The 20,476-nt window shown below is 31.9% G+C and overlaps 1 protein-coding gene across 1 annotated transcript; it reads right to left on the bottom strand.

Moving 5' to 3' along the window:
- Positions 1-1,369: 1,369 nt before the first annotated feature.
- Positions 1,370-20,465, bottom strand: LOC134274240 (uncharacterized). The gene is made up of 7 exons (XM_062756502.1): positions 20,304-20,465; positions 11,672-11,756; positions 9,584-9,739; positions 9,132-9,343; positions 3,623-3,795; positions 1,610-1,782; positions 1,370-1,425 (listed from the first exon to the last, which is right to left on the bottom strand). The coding sequence occupies exons 1-7, from the start codon at positions 20,463-20,465 to the stop codon at positions 1,370-1,372; spliced, it is 1,017 nt and encodes a 338-aa protein (XP_062612486.1).
- Between the last annotated feature and the right edge of the window lie 11 nt (positions 20,466-20,476).

The following is a 20,476-nucleotide window of genomic DNA, read 5'->3' as shown; positions in this document are numbered from 1 at the left end:
GATCACCCTCTGAAATTTGTAAAGTTATTTAATGCACAAACTAAACCAACTAAAAGTTATTCAATGTATAAAATAAATCAAAAGGGACCTTAGAAACCCCCCCTCCACCCGAAAACGCGGATTGGTGTTAAGTTGGTATAAAAAATGTCATAGACATGAAGGTATGACGCATGAGAACCCCCCCTCTCCCCGACCGAAATAAATTTCCTCTTGGAAAAATGTTCTAGATCCGCGCCTTTTTTTTTTTTTTTTTTTTTTTTTTTTTTTTTTTTTTTTTTTTTTTTTTTTTTAAATTCACATAAATATCAATATAAAAATAAAATTTATTCAAATATGTGTGGCAGTTGGCAGTAAGCATTCAGCAGTTGGCTGTCGTATATGGCATTCCATAGTTATCTGCAAAATTAGAGATATGTTCAATAATAAATAAAACTTTTTACAGGCGATTAAAAATTTGACTTAAGTCTAAGCTAGTCTGTTTCATGATCCTGAGACCTGGTGATGCAAATCTCCTGATATATAGTTACTATACATGTACAGTGCACATGTATTTATTCTTGAATAGCTATTTGTCTCGATGGCTAAATGTTAGGATCAATGTTAAGTATTTTTAATAGAATGAAAAAGTGTGAATATATTGAACAAAAGTGAAGATTAGGAACCCTGATAAACTCAGTCCCACCTCGAGAGTAGTTTTACGCTTTCTTTGAGCAGATTTGTGTTATTTACGTATTTTTTTGAGATCGATGAATGTTCATTGTCATCACCCTTTTCATATGAAATTTTGGAAATTAAACTAAAATACATGTGGTATGATCACAAATCTGTGAACAAGGCGCAAAATACGGACCCCGGGAAATTGCAGAGGAAAGTCCATGAGAAGTAACCATCCCCCGTCGACCAGTCTCACCATATGTATTGACAATGTAGATGGATTATTTTCTTTATATAATGTCATTGATTTTAATGATTAACATTGAAGAAATACTGTGGGTAAATACTTTGTGAATTTAGAGATATTTAATGAGCATTTCTAATTACTTAAAGCCATATATGGCGTAACTGATCAAAAAAATATATTTTTGAAAAATTTTAGGCAGTAAGTCAGAGATTTAAAAAAATAATTTGTCGCTGTAGATAGTATATTTAATTTCATTATAAATTTCCACCTAAGAACGTATGTTGAAAACGCCATTTAATTACTATATGGCACATAACATTTTGGTGTTACATTACTAACACCGTGCGTAACTTTATAAAGTGTTGAAAAGTCAAACCTTTTAATATAAATGTAATTTATTTCAATAAAATTGTGGTAAAACAGAACTCTACAGTCAAAGTCTATAATACATTGTTCATCTTAACCCTCTCAGGCTCCATTAGATATCTTGATGGATATTGTCATGACGTCAGCGATGTCCCTGTCTGAAAAATAAGTAGTTAAAATGATGAAACAATTTGAAATCTTAAAAAATAAGCTTCACAAGTAGTAATGTTCTCGTAAAGAATCCAAAATTTAGAATGGAAATTTATAAATGAACATGCACTTGAAATTACAACATTTGATATCGAAACCTTAGAGGAAGGGGATTATATATTACATACGTACTATTTTCAAAACTACATTGTGTTGTGCTTGGACAATAGAAATATTGTTTTGTGCTGGTCTGTTCCTGCGGACAGCCGCCGATTCCTGGAATAGAGAACGAGGACGCCATCCAAAATACGTCATTAGGACAGCCGCCATAATTACGCCATATCTGGAAATTTCTCCAATAGTCGCTGTAATAAAAAAGACATACAGTGTAGATGGTCAATGAACTTTTAACCTGATCAGAAAGTTTTATTGTCAAATTCAATAACAAGACAATTAACAATGACAGAAGAAAGGGGGCGGGGGGCATGGGGCCCAAATAATTTGGCCGATTTATAGAATATTATAAGTGTGACGTTTTTCTCTCTATGGGGTGTTTGTTTCTACCCGCGTCACAAAATATTGTGGATCCCGTGTATAATATAGGAACTTTAGATCTTTATAGATCTAACATCAGAACAACGACAAAGTTTGTTTCAACAAGTGTATTAATAATATCCAAACGTAGTTTACAATCCAGTACAAGCAAAGTATATCAACTCACTAACTCTCTCTCCTTATATACCCTGTCTGACACCTAACGTGATTTAGGGCACCTAGTTAGGGCATTAGGCTCCATCGTTAGGGCACCTGTTAGGGCGTTAGGCTCCATCATTAGGGCACCCTGTTAGGGCAATCGGCTCCAAGTATTAGGGCCTCTGCACCATTGTTAGGTGTCAAGACACTTGATACATTTAGGGCATCTGATAAGCACCATAATTAGGACACTAATTAGACTTCCAAGATAAGGGTGCTAATCAGGTACCATGGTTAGGGCTTATCAAATAAACAAAAATAGTATTCCTATTTTATTAACATCTGTAGCATATTTACATACATAAACAAAAACATTACATAAGTTAAAATAAAGTTATTAAGGTTATAATTATCAAAACATATTGTTTATTTTGTATTTTTCCTAAAAAAATTATTATATTGTATGTATAATAATTATTATTACTTATTATACATGTAAACACATTGTTTTATTGTTATTTTTCTTAACTAATTACAAAAACGGATTGAAATATCCCTTAATAACTACTTTCTCCTTCAAGAAATTTTAATTTTCGACGAGGAAATGCAATGCGAATTAGTCAAATTAAAGACATCATTATCTTTACTTTGTATATAGTTATATGTTATATTAAAAGTTTAAATGAAGGATATGGAAATAATGAACATTATTAAATATCAAAGTCCATAAAACAATACAAAACAGGAGCAGAGGAAACATGGACCTCTAAAACATCAGAGGTGGGATCAGGTGCGATGGAGGAGTGAGCATCCCCTGCCGACCGGTCACACCCGCCGTGTGCTTCTTGTCATAATCGTGAAATAATGGAAAAAATCCGTCGTCAATTCAGTGTATAAATAATGGACTAACAATTGGTATGAAAAACGTCAGTCAGCATTTGACTCGATGATAAATTGTATTTGCTGACAAGGTCATTGTATCGACCAACTTAAGAAAAGATGAATTTAAACGAGACTGCTGATATTGTTGTCTCATCAAATTATTTGTCAATAATTTACCTCGTTTTAGAAATTGTTCATACGTAGAGCATGCTCTTGCGTATCGAATCAACTGAGACATATAAACTCCGTATGCAGGTGATGAAGGTATATATTGCTGCATAAGTAAGGGAAGTTGACGATAGAAAAGTTAAAGTCATCACGTTTATTATAGATCTAGGTTGTTAGATTGCCATTAACGTCTTTTTCAAGTAAAATATCCAAGTATGAAAGAGATGTGTCAGACTCTGTGATATCTTTTATCTCAAGCTCACCAGGATATATTAGGAATGGAAATTACCAATGTTATTCGACAACCATGTTAGTTATAGATAAGTTTAAACTTTACATTTAATAAAACCTTTATTATAACAGTTATATTAACTTAATCGGCACTTTTTGTTTACAAAATATGAATTTTTATCCTAACACAATAGACATCATTTAGTTTACGTAGTTTATGACTATACTAACTCATTCCTGTGTCCTTCTATAGAGAAATAGTTGTACGTTTGGTTTGGGGTAACATCAGACCAAGAACTTGACAGGATTCGGTCGGGAGAGAACCAGTTTATATTTGTTGTATTTGCCCCGTTGAAAACCACTTCAGCAACCGTCGTACTACTTTTGTGCAACTGGACTCGTACCTTTGAAAAAGATATAGAATTTTCAGTTATGTCTTATTTTATGATAAATTCATTTCGAAAAAAAAATAAGAAAATATGTTTTTAACATATCAAATTTCAGTTGTTGTATTTATTTTCAATTGTCATTTCTGTGTTTGAGCCTACGGTAAATTTTCAGTTTAGTAGCAACCACAATTAGCTAGTCATGCTTGTCATTGGGGGGGGGGGGGGGGGTTTAAGAATTCTTTAAAGACAGACATGAATTTGAAGTAGTATTCAGTTCGTGACAGTATACATATTTATGACCTTGGCCACTAACCATTACACACATCAAAAATCAGTAGGAATCTTTTTATGATCAAAATCACTAAGGGTCTTTTTTTAATTATGTAAATTCAAGTTGAGTTTCACTGCACAAAAAATAATTAAATGGAAATCCTTTTTAGCAATTCCTTGATTACGAACGTGACCTTGGTCTACAGCGGATGCCGGGCATCTGATCACACAACTCGAATTTCCAGGGGTTCGTGTTTTTTATGCTCTGTTCACATATTTTTATTGCATGTAGATTTTGTTTTAGATTAATCACTGTTTGTTATTTTCACATCTTTCATTTAAATTACATGTAAGAGCATCAATAACTAATACATTATATTGTAATATTTATTTTCATTTTTACATTGATTGGAAAAATATCCTTTTGAATTCAAATAAAAGACACCACAAAGTCGATCTGTTTCATTTTGGACATTTTACTAGAAAAGACATAAATGTCAACCTTACAACAAAATCTTATAACACAGAGGATGGCTTGGGTTTTCTATCGTGAAACATATGGAGATTACGAATAGTATTCAAGATCAAAAGTCCATAAAGCAATACAAAAACAGGAGCAGAGCAAACAGGAACCTCCAAAACATCGGAGGTGGGATCAGGTGTCATGGAGGAGTGAGCATCCCCTGCCGACCTGTCACACCCGCCGTGTGCTCCTTGTCATGATCGGGAAATAACGGAAAAATTCGTCGTCAATTTCCTTATTTTATTCTCTGATTAGTATAGACAGGGCATTCTAAGGAAAAAAAAATCATTGTCGTTCAGATATTTTTGTATAAAACATTCAGTATAATATAATTTTAAAAAATTGAAAATTTTCAATGTTACACTCAACTACATGCAATATTAATATATTGCTTTCCTTGCGATTACCATAATTAAAGATCTTGACGTCCGTTATTCTATCTCCAGGCGGTTTCTTTAGGATATACGAGGGTTGTTCGAAAAGTTCGTGGACAACTGTCATATCTTTTTTATTTCACGTCATATGTTATCCAAATTTGGTAGAAATATTTTAGCAATAAATCCAAATGATATGTATTAATTTTGACAAAATATTACTATTGATTAAAAATTTATCCAGATTGTAAAAATGCAAAAATCGGATCGTGGAGCAGGTCAAAATTTAGTCAGTTACAGACAAAACAATGAATAATGCCTATAGTCATATTCTCTGTAAAATAGAGGAAAAACGAATAACTACCTAGAAATTCAGATTAAGAATTGTTACATCGATACTATTACCAAATTATGGTTTCATATTTTGCTTTGTTGAAAAGAAATCAACTTGAGAAGATAATTAGTCCTTATTGAAAACGACCAGAACGAGACGTTTTATAACGTCACGGAGCAGCAGATACCGAAGCAATTTTGTGTTTTTCTCAGGAAAAATCCTGAATAAACTCTAAAAATGTTGAAGGAATCAATAAATTATGTCACAAGCGAGTTGTTCATGTGTTTACAAATAGTACAGGCAATATTTGAGTGACAAAGACTCTGTATCGGATGAGGATGGCCTGTGAAGAAAACGTTTTTTATGTAAACATCTGAACAAAACTTTAAAATATGATACGTAAATGAAAGACAAACGCGCTTCAGAGTTGCTTATCCTGTGAAAGCAGAGATAAGCACTGAAAGAAATTAAAACCTTAACAAAGAAAATTATACAATGAGATAAATATTTAAAAGATAAATGTCAAGTATTAGAAAAAGAATTTAATGAATGGGCATTGGAATACTTTGTATGAAATGTATAAGTATAGTATCTGTTATAAATTCTCGACGCTATGTATTGACGTTACATTGTCGTTTTGTGTGCTCCGCGGGTACAAAACATGTTGATTTTAAAATGAAGTAAATTTATTTGTGTTAAATCGAATGGAATAAAACTCCACAGATCAACAAAACAAATATTTTTACATATTATAATGTGCTTGTTTTAAATTTCCCTTGGGTAATATAACGAAGATGGACATCGTCCACGAACTTTTCGAACAGCCCTCGTACTCGTAAAACTTGAATACGATTCAATACATTTTGTTTCTAATGGTAAATTGTTCTACAACTGAATAGTAGAAGGCGGGAAACTGTTGAAATATAAGATACCCATGCTTCAGGTATGACAAAATTAGAATTACCAATTTTCTAAGATAATAACTATGATTTGTTGGCATCAAAGAAAGAACAATTTCTTGCAAATAGAGAGGGGTTATGCCATACACAATTACATAAAATAACAAGAGTTTTTGTCTTTCCCTTCTCTTATAAAATGGTTCCCAAACTAATTCTAAATACAAAGCATCTCTGAATGAGTTTTTCCTACGGCCTGGCAGCTTTCACATGAATATTTTCTAAAGGATTTGAAAGTTATTGTGCATCATTATCCCTGACAATGCTATCGTATTCTAAAATGGGTCAAATAAAAGCTATTTAAACAGACTATTATTAATGCACTCTTTTCTAGCAAATGTTACTACAGGTAAACTTCGTTATCTCGACATCGACGGAACAGTCGGAAAATGTCGAGATATCCGAGGTGTCGAGATATCAGAGTTGAGAATCGACGTCCTTAATTTTACTGCTTAGTAAAACCATAGATTTAAACTGAACAGACGTGTTACTACCTACACGTCTTCAATTATACTGTAGCTCGTTTGTTTCAGCTATCCCTTTATATTTATTAGAAAATCTAAGAAGTTAATATATATTCCAAATGTTGTTTATGAAATGCTTTCTTTTTTATCGAAACCTTCTCATTTTTACTAAAAACCGTTTTCCATTCAGCATTCGATCCGCGTGCCACTAGCTCTGTCAGAACAGGATACGAAATGCGCTCTATAAACTCCAAACCGGAACGGTACAAAGTCGACTTCCGAGATACCGATCAAAAATTAATGCGTAAATTTTTTAAATCATTTCATTTCACTTCTTTTTCAATTCATAATCATTCATAATTAATTTTCATTTTATTTTCAAGCCCAAATTTAGTTGGAATTGCACATTTAACCAATTTCATGATGTTACCATATTACGGCTGTTGCAAGTCGTGCATGTCGTTGTTTTGATTGCTTCCTGTTGAATGCATTTTACAATTTTTAAGTTTGATACGAAATGCGCTCTATAAACTCCAAACCGGAACGGCACAAAGTCGACTTCCAAGATACCGATCAAAAATTAATGCGTAAATTTTTAAAATCATTTCATTTCACTTCTTTTTCATTTCATAATCATTCATAATTAATTTTCATTTTATTTTCAAGCCCAAATTTAGTTGGAATTGCACATTTAATCAATTTCATGATGTTACCATATTACGGCTGTTGCAAGTCGTGCATGTCGTTGTTTTGATTGCTTCCTGTTGAATGCATTTTACAATTTTTAAGTTTAATTGAATTCAATGTGTGTATTGGTCATTGTTATTCAGTGACTTCAGTGGCTTTTTTTTCAATAAATATTTAGGTTTTGTTAGAATTCGACATAAATAAACGGTTGTACATTTACGCAGAATCGTGATGATTTATCAATGATATTACCCAAGCTGAATATTAAACAATTAACGTATTAGAGACGCCGAAGTCGTCCGTGCGTGACGAGCGACCAGCTGACAAACAATTAGTTTAAGCAGAGCAGAAAATTGCCCCGATGTCGAAATAAACCAGGTAAATTTTGCTATTGGGACTGTGAAATACGTCGAGATAAGCAGGGTAATAGACATTACCGAGGTCGACATATCAGAGTTTTTGCAAATCATTGATATAGTGAATAATGCCGGGACCGCGGACGGACGTCGACATATCCCAGGTTGTCGACATATCCGATGTCGAGATACCGAAGTTTACCTGTACGTTCTTAGCCGATAACAAGCATTTACATATAATTTTTTTTCCAGTCATTTGAATCTAATTTTTTTTCATCAAAGTAATAATCCTAAAACAAGTACCAGGTATTCTCCACCATCTATGAACCACTAGTAAATATTTTTAGTAAGACATTTGAATCAAAATGCTTACAAAATGTATGGAAGCAAGCTAACATTACCTCAGTTTTAAAGGGTAACGGTACATGCAGTCCTTACTTAAAGTTAATTACTATAAGTCAATTTTACTAACTGGTACTGTTTGCAAGATTATAGGCAAATTATTTTTAAATATCTGTACAATTTAAATGGGTTCTATTTAAATTTTAAACCTATGTCGGCAGGTGTTTCCCATGTTTCCGTTTTAGTTAATTGTCCTTTTCCTCCTAAAATTGACCTATAGTAATTTACACGTAAAATTATAAGCACCTTTACCCTTTAAAACTGAGACAATATTAGCTTGCTTCCATACATTTGTTAAGCATTTTGATTCAAATGTCTTACTAAAAAGATTTACTTGTGGTTCACAGAGGGGGGAGGATACTTGTTTGACATTAAAGAGTATTGGCAAACAAATAAATATGTTAGTTATTAACAAAATAGAAAAAATAGCATAAAGACATTGATTTTTTTCTTATTGAATTTTTCCAAATTTCCAAACATTTTTTCCCGAAACACTTCACTGAGTAAATATTTAAAACACAAATGATGAGATATTATTTTCCGTAATGAATATTACCTTTTACAGGTGTGGTCCAATTAAGGATTGACGGAATCAATAGGCAATCTATTTGTCAATTATAATTAGGCCGACATTAATTGCATTAAACTGAATTCTCATAAGTTCTGCTTCAATGAAACTCATTATTCTTGTTTTATGACAAGTGCTCATTGTACATGTATATACTGTCTTCAATGATTTCCTTAGGGTTTATATTGAAATACATAATACCTAATGAACAAACTATTTTGATTAAAAGTTATTAATTTGATGAGAGACATTAGACTCAGACGATTCACAATTTGTTGTAAAAAAAAAAAAGGAATCTAGCTGATTCGTTAATGAATAGAATCAAAATATCTCTTGATGTCATTTATCATGTTTATATGATTGCAATCATGAAAATGTATAAAGCTTAAAATGTAAGACAGATATTTAGCAACATACTTGTGAAATATTCAGCGAGTCCCATTGGTCAATAAGTGATGTTCTATAGTCTGAAATACACACTGGAGACTTTATTGTAGTGGCACATTGATCGTCGTCAAAATTCTCGTTAGTTTCATCGCCTGTACCGTTAGAGAGAAACGAGAAATAATCCGATGTGTTCAATCCAGTCTGACTTCGGTAGACCAGTATCCAGCCCAAGGATTCCTTATCTAGAGTACGTCAAACAATTTGAAAAGAATGGTATTAAGTTATCTTTTGTTTCGCAAATCATTTTTATGATTTCTTATTTTCATACTGGTAAAGGGTCAGTAATTATTTTTGACGACGTAAAAGGTAAGGGATCTCCATTAACTGACCACCTTTAGGAAAATCATATTTATTTTTTCCTATGTTTTACTGCTTTAAATTGTTTTTTTTTGTTTATTGTCACTTTTCTGGAAACAACTCACAGCATTTAAACTCTGCAGTGATATTCTTATCCAATCCTCGGTCTTCACAATACACCTGACTTAAGCTCTTGTATCCAGCCTTACATTCCATTGAATTTCGGGACAGCAGGATGCCACCCTTATAAATAGCATTTTTTATTTTAGGCACTTCACAACCTACAAACATCAATATTGTCAAATGTCATAATACACAGTCAACTCTAATATCAGACGGCATTAGCCTGTATATACATGTAACACTTATGTTGTTATTTTATGCAAATCATACTTCATTAAAGAAGGTTGTTTATACATACATATTCATTGATATGCGTTTAACATTTCTAAACTAGAGAAATCTAACACATCTACAGATTTACAATACAGGCCTACATATTGATTAGCCTGTCAAATTTATGCTTAAAGATAAAAAAAACTTACTTTCTTAATGATATCCGTGATTATTAAGAAATATAAAAGTGTAAACCTAGCAATAATTAATAATCTACGTACCTTTCATCAATAGTCTTCATGACACATATGGAAATAACGAAGAGTATTCAAGATCAAAGTCCATAAAACATTACAAAATAGGAACAGAGCAAACACAAACCTCCAAAACATCAGAGGTGGGATCAAGTGCCATATGGAGGAGTGAGCATCCCCTGCCGACCGGTCACACCCGCCGTGCGCTCCTTGTCATGATCGGGAAATAACGGAAAATCCGTCGTCAATTCAGTGTATAAATAATGGACTAACAATAAATATGAAAAACGTCGATCAGCATTTGACTCAATGATAAATTGTATTTGCTGATAGGGTCATTGTATCGACCATAGATCTTACGAAATGATGACTTAAAATGAGACTGCTGATATTCTTGTTTCATCAACTTGTTTGTCAATAATTTACCTCGTTTTAGAAATTGTTAGTGCATAGAGCATGCTCTTGTGTATCAAATCAACTGAGATGAAGGTGATGAAGGTATATTGCTGCATAAGTAAGGGAAGCTGACGATAAAAAAGTTAAAGTCATCACGTTTATCATAGAGCTTTGTTGTTAGATTACCATTAACGTCTTTTCAAGTAAAATATCCAAATATGAAGCAGATTTGTCAGACTCTGGTATCTTTTATTTCAAGCTCACCAGGATATATCGTGTCGACATAGGAATGGAAATTCGTCGTAGATATATCTATATGTCGAGTTGAAGGCCACAGCAAGTGTTTTCTTTTTTTCACGTATACCTATCAGTTATTGCTTCTTACCTATCATTAATAAGACACTTATCTGTCAGTAATAGCTACTCACTGTACCTATCACAAAAACTACTTATTTATCAGTAATAGGCTAATTGCTGTCATTAATAATATTCTTACCTATCAGTGATTAGCTACTCACCTATCAGAAATAGGTTACTTAATGTACCTATCAATAAAAGGCTACGTACCTATCGATAATTGTTTTAAAAACTATCATTTATATGCTACTAACTATCAGTAATGGACTACTTACCTTTTAATTATGCGTTAAAATACCCATAGTAATAGGTAAAAACCCATCAGTGAGAGATATTTATTACTTTCAGTAATAGATTACGTACTTTTCATAAATAGGCTGCGTAACTATCAGTATTAGACTACCGTATTAGCAGAATTTTTAGCAAGGATTTAGTTTTGGCATTATTAGCGAGGGTGCTGAGATCACTTAAATTTAATATCGCTAAAAATTAATTGCGTTTTATTTGTAATAGCTTCTTTAATGAGCATTTTGAAATCGCTAAAATTACATTTCGCTAAAAATAGAATACCGCTTTTTAGGGACAAATCGCTAAATTTGCGTCTCGCTAAAATTTCCACTTATACTAGACTACGTGTAAGAGGCTACGTGCCTATCAGTAACAGGCTACTTACCTATCAGATATAGGTTACTTTTCAATCAGTAATACATGTAAGTTACTTACTATCCTTAATGGGCTAACTTCTTATCACTTATATACCTGTCAGTTAAAGGCTGCTTACCTATTAGTAAACTTTCTACTTACTTTTCAGCAATGGGCTACTGATCTATCAGTAATATGCTACTTGCCTTTCAGTAAAGGTATACATACCTATCGGTAAACACCTTGGTCCGGAGTGTGTGATGACACATCTTTGCAGAGGAGTGCAAGTAAATGTACCACATTCTCCGGAGACCTTCAGAAATCAGAGTAATAAAAAGTAAATAGTAGATGTTTTTATGTTTGTGTTTTAAATTGTTATACCAGTAAAGTTCTAGAATTTATTTTTTCTTAAATAAATCAATAGATTGTTATTTGGAAAGAGAAGTTCTAAATCTGTAGTGGATAAAAAGGCATTGAATATATATATATATATATATATATATATATATATATATATATATATATATATATATATATATATATATATATATATATATATATATATATATATATATAAAGCACTAAAAATGACCAACGACACGAACAATAAAAATTGTTTTTATTGTTCGTGTCGTTGGTCATTTTTAGTGCTTTATATAAATTTCCATCCGTGACCTTGTATCTACTTGGTAGATCCGACATTTAGGATATACAGTGTTGTTGGTTTTTTAGTGCTTTATATATATATATATATATATATATATATATATATATATATATATATATATATATATATATATATATATATATATATATATATATATATATATATATATATATATATATATATATATATATATATATATATATATATATATATATATATATATATATATATATATATATATATATATATATATATATATATATATATATATATATATATATATATATATATTCAAGATGTCCTTGGTATAGGTATGTACATATAGAAAAATAATCCAGAGTTTGGAAAAGATGATCACATTTTATTCCAAAGCGCTTTCGCCATTCGGCTCTTCAGTGGATTTTGAATAACAATAGCAACATGATATAATAACGACGTTATCATGTCATGTTGCTATTGTTATTCAAAATCCACTGAAGAGCCGAATGGCGAAAGCGCTTTGGAATAAAATGTGATCATCTTTTCCAAACTCTGGATTATTTTTCTATATATATATATATATATATACGTATCTCGACGGATTAACATTGATTTGTACGACATTAAACATTTGAACCATTCAATCCCGTAAACCCATAACTTGACATTTTCTCCTAAAATGAATCTTTTATAAGAATAAAGATGATTAAAAAGTTTCGATTTCTTTCCATCGAGGTTTTGTTTTTAATGAACACTTTATAGTAGTACATATAGTACTTGTCATTCTTTACTCAAACCAATAATTAGGATTGCTTACATTTTCAAAAAAATGTTTCTTTTATTTGCTTTGTTCATATACGAATACATCAGAAACTCCACATGCATAATTGTTATAAAATAACAAATGTATTTGTTTTGTGCAATAAAAATAATTCATTTCATCGTCATGGAAAAAATTACAAGGTTTTTAATTATTGACCACCCATTGGCTTATGATTGATGTATAATTAATTCTATGACAATCTCGTGTCGATATGATATATCCCAGTGAGCTTGAAATAAATGATACGACAGAGTCTGACACATTTGTGTCATATCTGGATATTTTACTTGAAAAAGAAGTAAATGGTAATTTAACAACCAAGCTTTATAATGAACGTTTTGATTTTATTTTTTTTAATCGTCATCGATATACCTTAATCACCTCCATGCGGTTTTTATATCTCTCAGTCGGTTCCATACTTAGTACGCAAGAGCATGACCAACGTATGAAAAATTTCTAAAGCGAGGTAATTTATTCACACAGAAGTTGATGAAACAAGAATTCAACAATCTCTTCAAAAGTCATCATTTCGTAAGTTCTATGTATGGTCGATACAATGATTTTGTCAGAAAATACACTTGATCATATTTATAGTCAAATGCTGATGCTTTCCATGCCAATTGTTACGCCATTATACTCAGTATTTTGTACATTATATTATGTATATAACCCAGGCTGTAACAATGAAACATGGATGTTCAATAATGTGTTCAAAGCTTAAAATGCTATATGTATTCCTTGATTTTTTCAAAATCACAAACCAGACATTCGTTTTCATTTCGCTGTGTTTTATTAATTTTTTATATGCTTTTGGCATATTCATTTATTATACATGTATTTTTATTAAAATATTAGTTAAATAAAGTATGTCGTATTTAAAAAAAAAGCCTTGTTTGTCATATCATCTTTTGAAGATGACTTCTTAGTCCAGAAACCATACTCCTTGCTTCCGCTGTCCTTAAAAGGAAGATCTATGCTGACTACACAAATACCTTTCCACATGACTTCTGAGACAAGAAACGAAAGCCATACGCATTGTTTCAGCTGTCTTTAGATAGGGATTAGCTCATTCGATTGTATTGTTGCCTTGATCTCTTTACAAGTAGTCTGTCTTCCTCTAACTCTAAATTTATTTCTAAAATAAGTATTGTTCAGATCAAAGTTAATTGAAACTGTCAGATCGATAAACAAAGTCTCTTGTTAATAAATGGTCCACTAAATATCAAACGAAGAAGAGGACAATTAAACCGCCATCATTTCCATCATATACAAGATTATTAATATTTAATCCGAAATTGTTGAGTAACGTTAGGTAAATTTATCACTGGGGAAAATAAAAGTTGGTTTACCTGGTGTGCATATACATACACCCAAATTCAAAATCTCTTTAAATTCATTGTATGTTTAAAGTTGAAATGAGTCTCAATGTTAGAACCTTCTCCCAAACCATTACTTGAGCCAAGTACATTTTTTTACCGTGTGTGGTTATGAATTTTTTTTTTACAGACAGGCTATATATAGTAGCATATCATTTGTAGGGCTATTCAAAGTTGTCGACTTTTCACCGATAAACAGTAAAAACTTGTATGGCAGAGACCGTGCTATTTTGATTATTTATAGGATGTTATGACTCTTTTAATTGAAAAAGCGAATGAACCGTAACTTGTTCTACGTGTAAAATAATAAAAAGAAAAATGAATGGTTCTTTGATTTTGAAAATTAAAATATTTCACTTTAAAAGCACGAGGGCGAATTTTTGCGCTTACTTTAGTTTTAATGAAGGATATGGAGATAACAAACAGTACTCAATATCAAAGTCCATAAAACAATACAAAATAGGAGCAGAGCAAACACGGACCTCCAAAACAGCAGAGATGGGATCATGTGCCATGGAGGAGTGAGCATCCCCTGCCGACCAGTCACACCCGCCGTGTGCTCCTTGTCATGATCGGGGAATAACGGAAAAATCCGTCGTCAATTCATTGTATAAATAATGGATTAACAATTAGTATGAAAAACATCAGCCAGCATTTGACTCAATGATAAATTGTATTTGCTGACAAGGTCATGGTATCGACCATAGAACTTACGAAATGATGACTTTAAACGAGACTGCTGATAGTCTTGTTTCATCAAGTTGTTTGTCAATAAATTAACTCGTTTTAGAAATTGTTCATACGTAGAGCATGCTCTAGCGTATTGAATCAACTGAGATATGTAAACTCCGTATGCAGGTGATGAAGGTATATTACTGCATAGGTAAGGGAAGTTGACGATAGAAAAGTTATCATGTTTATCATAGAGCTTGGTTGTTAGATTTCCATTAGTGTCTTTTTCAAGTAAATTATCCAATTATGAAGCAGATGTGTCAGACTCTGTGGTATCTTTTATCTCAAGCTCACCAGGATATATCGTATCGATGTAGGAATGGAAATGACCATTGTTAATTGACAATACGTCGTCGATATATCTAAATGTCGAGTTGAAGGCCACAGCAAGTGTTTTCTTCTTTTCATGCATGAAATTTTGCATAAATTCTGCTTCATCTGAATACAAAAATAAGTCTGCTAATAGCGGAGCGCAATTGGTATCAATTCGAATTCCAAAAGATTTTTGGAAGACCTGGTCTCCAAAAACCACATAAATATTGTCAATCAGAAACTCAAGCATCTTTTTGATGTCAACTTCAGAGTACTTGTGTGTGCAATCAGAATGTGTTTTAACAAAATAATTTTGCAAATGACCAATGACGAGGTAAGTAAAATTACGAGTTCCATTTTTATTGAAAAAGCAGCTGTCAATGATATCAAAAAGCCTGGACTACAATTTATCGTGGGGAATGGTGTATAAAGTTAAAAAGTCGTAAGTTTTTAAGCTGTTGATTTTGGTAAAATCTTCTGATTTCAAATTGTCCAAAAGTTCTTTGGAATTTTTAAGTATCCACATCTGATTCACACCACTTCTTGAATATATTGTTGCACAGTACTCTTGAAGTTTTTCCTTCACTACAGTCAATATTTTATTGAGGAGTAACGAAAAAGGCTTGGTTGAACATTTACTGGAACCCGCAATGTATCTTTCTTTGTGAGGATTTTTATGAAGTTTCGGAATCCAATATATATGGTAGTTCAAATTCATTTTGGTTCTTCGCGATATTAAAAATATTCAAAACTGACATATGATTTTGAAGAATTTCTTCCTTAGAAAGGGAACTATGAGTATAAGTTGGATTACCACTTGAAGAATTAAATCCAAAATCTTCTAAAATACAATTTATATAATGAGCCTTACAAACAAAGAAAATGTTGTTACCTGCTTTGTCAGCAGGGACCAGTACGTACTGATCACGTAATCTATCAAATTCTTTTTTTCACTTCTGGATTATAAAATACAGAAGGATAGATGGTTTTCATATTGCCCCCAATCTTTGAATTCGCGATTTCAGCATAGATCTGATACATTTTATCCATTCTGACAAGGTGTCAACGTCTTTTTCATATCTGGCCCATCGTCTGGCGTAATTTTCAACAGAATCCATAATATTTATGAAATTCCGACACCAATTGAAGGACCGAGGTTCCCTATATTTAGGACCTTTTAAAATATGTGATCTAAGGTCCTCGTTATTAAGTATATTTACGTCACCTGTAATAACATGTCCAGCAGGACTATAGTTATAGAGCGAAGAAGAACATGAGCACGATGGAGGATTATGTTTCAGATACTCAAAATCCAGGCCATATGTAAAGTTTTACTGTAATTGAGAAGTTTGGAAGCAATGGTCGATATATATTTATAGGAAATACAAGGTGTAGTCTTTAACTTGAAATATGGTGGAATACAAGACTGGACCCTTTTGTGACTAAGAATATTACTTATATTTACCGCTTCAATTCCTTTATTGGCATACTGAGATTTAAGGAAAAGACGGATTAGCTGCATTTTCTTCAGTAAAACGTGCAGGTTTAAAAAGCCTTTGATTTGCAATATCCATAATCACAGATCCGAGCCTATATTCTGGTGCTGAGGAATCAAAAATTGGACTTTCCTTGGCCTTTTCAAGAAGACTATTTAAAAGTTTTAAAGGGACAGAGTAAAGTTTGGTGCGAATATGATGTAGACCTAACTGTTGATTTACATAAAGTAGTAATGAATCAAAAGAGACATCGTGTATAACAGGTTTATTGTAAGACCGATGCCCACGAGTACGCTTACGTCATTGTCATTACATCCATAGGGAAAGGCTGTCCCTAGCTTTCTAATCCAAAATTCTTCTCGTTGTCTACGGAAAGGTGTACTCATTGACGGACTGTTCGTGTGGTGATAAATCTTTTCGAGAATTCTAACTTTCATTGACAAAATAGAATGGTCAGGTAAATCAAAATGTTTGTATAAAAGCTGCTGACCCCCATGATTTATTTGAAATCGATGATCTGATATTCTTTCATTAAGTGATCCTTTAGTTTCACCAATATAAACGAGTCCACACAGGGTACATTCTATTCCATAGACAACATTAGTAGATTTGCAGTTCAGATTTTCCAAAGTTTTGGTATAGAAGCCCTATCCAGTAAGATTACTGGTGAAAGAAGTGTTAGTTATCAAAATGTCACAGTTTTTACAGTTTTTCACAGAACATTTTGAAACAGAAAACATGGGATCGGAAAATGAATTATTAGATACATGTACAGCTCAATGCACTTTTTAAACTCACATGGTTTTTCGCACAAATCAAGGTCACATTTTTCTTGCAATAAAGCTCAAAATTATCGAGTTTCAATATGAGACATAATCCTTATAGTATTAAATTGTTTCATGTTAAAGGTGCACATTCTCTGAAATCAGTATCTTAAGTTTTAAAAGTCAATGTTCTAAAAGGAAATTTGTTTATAAATTGTATGATGTTAAATGTGTATGATTCTATCATAGGTTTTATAAATTAATTAATGGAACTTTCTTTGATACTATTTGGTTAAAATGTTCAAATTTACTTCTTAAAGATTATTATTTTTCGAGGTACTTTGCACATTTTCCATACTTGTCTTGGTTTTGTCGAAATTTGGAGCCGAAAAATGACAAAACAGCATAAAGAAATCTTGTTAAAGGATAGGATAATAAAGTATTGTTTATTCAACAAAGTTACTTGTAAATATCGAAAAGAAATTTTTTTTTAACATGTATGGTCTGACACTTTGAAATTTTGCGTTGGAAGGTGTCTTTCATGATGCTAGATTTTAGGGAAGTTAACCTGAAAAAATGCCATCTTTTTAACATTGAAAGCAATCGAACAGATGATAAATACTTCTATTATCTTGCGCCTCAGTGTTATATTAATGTTCAAAAAATACAGAAGTAACATCAATTGGACTGTTTCTGTATTAAGGCAAGGCAAAAGTTTGCTTTCAAATGAACGGATAAAAAGACGTTTGCATTTGACGAGAAACAATGAAAAAAAAATTGGAAACTCTCAGATTATATCATCCAAGAGCATATAAAAATCCTACCAATTATTATGTGTGAATTATGTTTAAAGTAATGGGATATGATCAAAATTAAGTTATAAATCATTTTTAAAATATATTTTGTCGTCACATTACAAAATTTTTGCATTATAACAATGTGACCTTAATTTGCGCAAAAAACCATGTGAGTTTAAAAAGTTTGTTGAGCTGTATATCTGTAATAGAAACCTTAAATTCTTTCAATTTTTTGGTATGATGAATTGGTTTTATACCAAAACTGGGAATCTGATGAATTTACAAATGACATATGTTTAATATCCCTAAGGATTATCCGAGGGGCACCGAATGAACTCCTTGAGTCTGTGTCCGTTATAGACTCAAAGGAGTGACGCCTTTTTATACTGGGCGACGCGCCTGCCAGTATCATTTCGTTATCTGTTTAAAAAATGAGAATTATTAATGATTGCACGAAATCGATTAAAGCAGATTGAAAGTATATATTTTAGAAATAAACATAAGAAAAACGAAGTCTTTTTTAACTACATGTATATATTATACATCTCTGCTAAAAAAAATTCACGGATAGAGATAACAATAGCATCAAAAAGTGAGTAAAGATTCATATTGTTCAGTATTGCTTTAAAATTCAACAAAGTACAGTTTTAAACTTAAAAATAAAATATCGTGAATAAACTTAAAAAAAAAAAACCCAGAGGGCATATATGCATAAATTGCCAGGATTATCCATCAAAACTAAACTATTTTTTGAAGACTTTGATTATGTTTCACATTATTAGACATGCATATTTAAAAATGATTGAGGGATAAACAATATGAGTAAGGAATAGGTACCCATGGACGTTCCAACAAATTGTTGGAAGACTTGGTCTCCAAAAACCACATAGATATTGTCAGCCAGAAACTTTGACCTGTTGTAATATCAACTTCAAAGTACTTGTGGGTACAATCGAAATATTTCTTTAAGTTTTTAAAAAGGAATTTAGCAAATGACCAAGGACAAGGTAAGAAAATACTCGAGTTCCAAATTTATAGAAAAGCAGCTGACTATGATATCAAAAAGCCTGGACTTTAACTTTTAGTGATGATTATTGCACAAAGTTTTGAAAAGTCATTTGTTAATTTAGATGTTATGGATTTCAATAAATAGTGTGATTTTGAATTTCCTAAATATCCTTGGAGTTTACACATTTCATTTACATCCCTTCTCGAATATATTGTTACAAAGTACGCCTGAAGTTTTTCCTTAACTGCAATTAATATTTTTAAAGAGGCTGGGGGGGGGGTGGCAGCCATTTTCATACTATTTCAATCTCCTTTAAAAGAAGAGCTCCATATAAAGATATACAAAAATGATCAAATTTTAATACTAAAATGTATGAATTTTTTCTTTGCCAAATGATAGTTGACAGCTTAAGATACCATATCTAAAAAAAAATAAGTTAAATCTGGTGGTTAATTTGTGATTAATTTGTTGACCCCCCAGCCTCCTTAAGAGAAATAAAGAAAGAGACTTGGTAGGCCATTTACTGGAACCCTCCATGTATCTTTGTAAGGATTTTATAAAGAATGCAATATGAATATGGTATACAATTTGATTTGAATTATTTTTGGTTGTTGGGAATATTAGTAATATTCAAAAACGAGAGATCATTTTCAAGAATTACGTCCTTAGAAAGGGAGATATAGTTAAATTGGATACTCACTTGTAGAATTAAATACCAGTTCCTCGAAAATACAATTAAAATAATGAGAAACAATGCTCTTTGGTGAGAACTAGTCAACTTCCCTTATATTTAAGAAAACATACAAATATAAAAGATACATACACAGTGTATTTGAATTAAATGGTTATCAAAGAGCACTATAACACATGAATAAATATTATCAATTAATCAAACATGTACCCACCTCCGTCAGATTAACCTGAACGTAAATACTGGACGAGTCCTGGGTCATGTTGTCCGGTTTGTCTGTGGCACTGTAAGTGTTTAATTCACAGACTAGATGATCCCTGTTAAAGTTGACAGATTTGCACCCTCCTTTGTAAGATTCACATTGCTTAACACACATCTGTATCCCCA

Source organism: Saccostrea cucullata, unplaced genomic scaffold (genome assembly GCF_032062105.1).
Source record: "Saccostrea cucullata isolate Sc308-1 unplaced genomic scaffold, CSIRO_AGI_Scuc_v1 ctg8177, whole genome shotgun sequence".
Lineage (NCBI taxonomy): Eukaryota > Metazoa > Mollusca > Bivalvia > Ostreida > Ostreidae > Saccostrea > Saccostrea cuccullata.
This window is presented reverse-complemented; position numbering and strand designations above follow the sequence as displayed.

Coding starts and splice junctions, on each gene's coding strand:
- LOC134274240 (XM_062756502.1), bottom strand. CDS start 20,465: ATGTGTGTTAAGCAATGTGAATCTTACAAAGGAGGGTGCAAATCTGTC. Junction 11,757..20,303: donor TTCAGGTTAATCTGACGGAG/GTGGGTACATGT, acceptor TGATTTCTGAAG/GTCTCCGGAGAATGTGGTAC. Junction 3,796..9,131: donor ACTCGCTGAATATTTCACAA/GTATGTTGCTAA, acceptor TCTTTTTCAAAG/GTACGAGTCCAGTTGCACAA.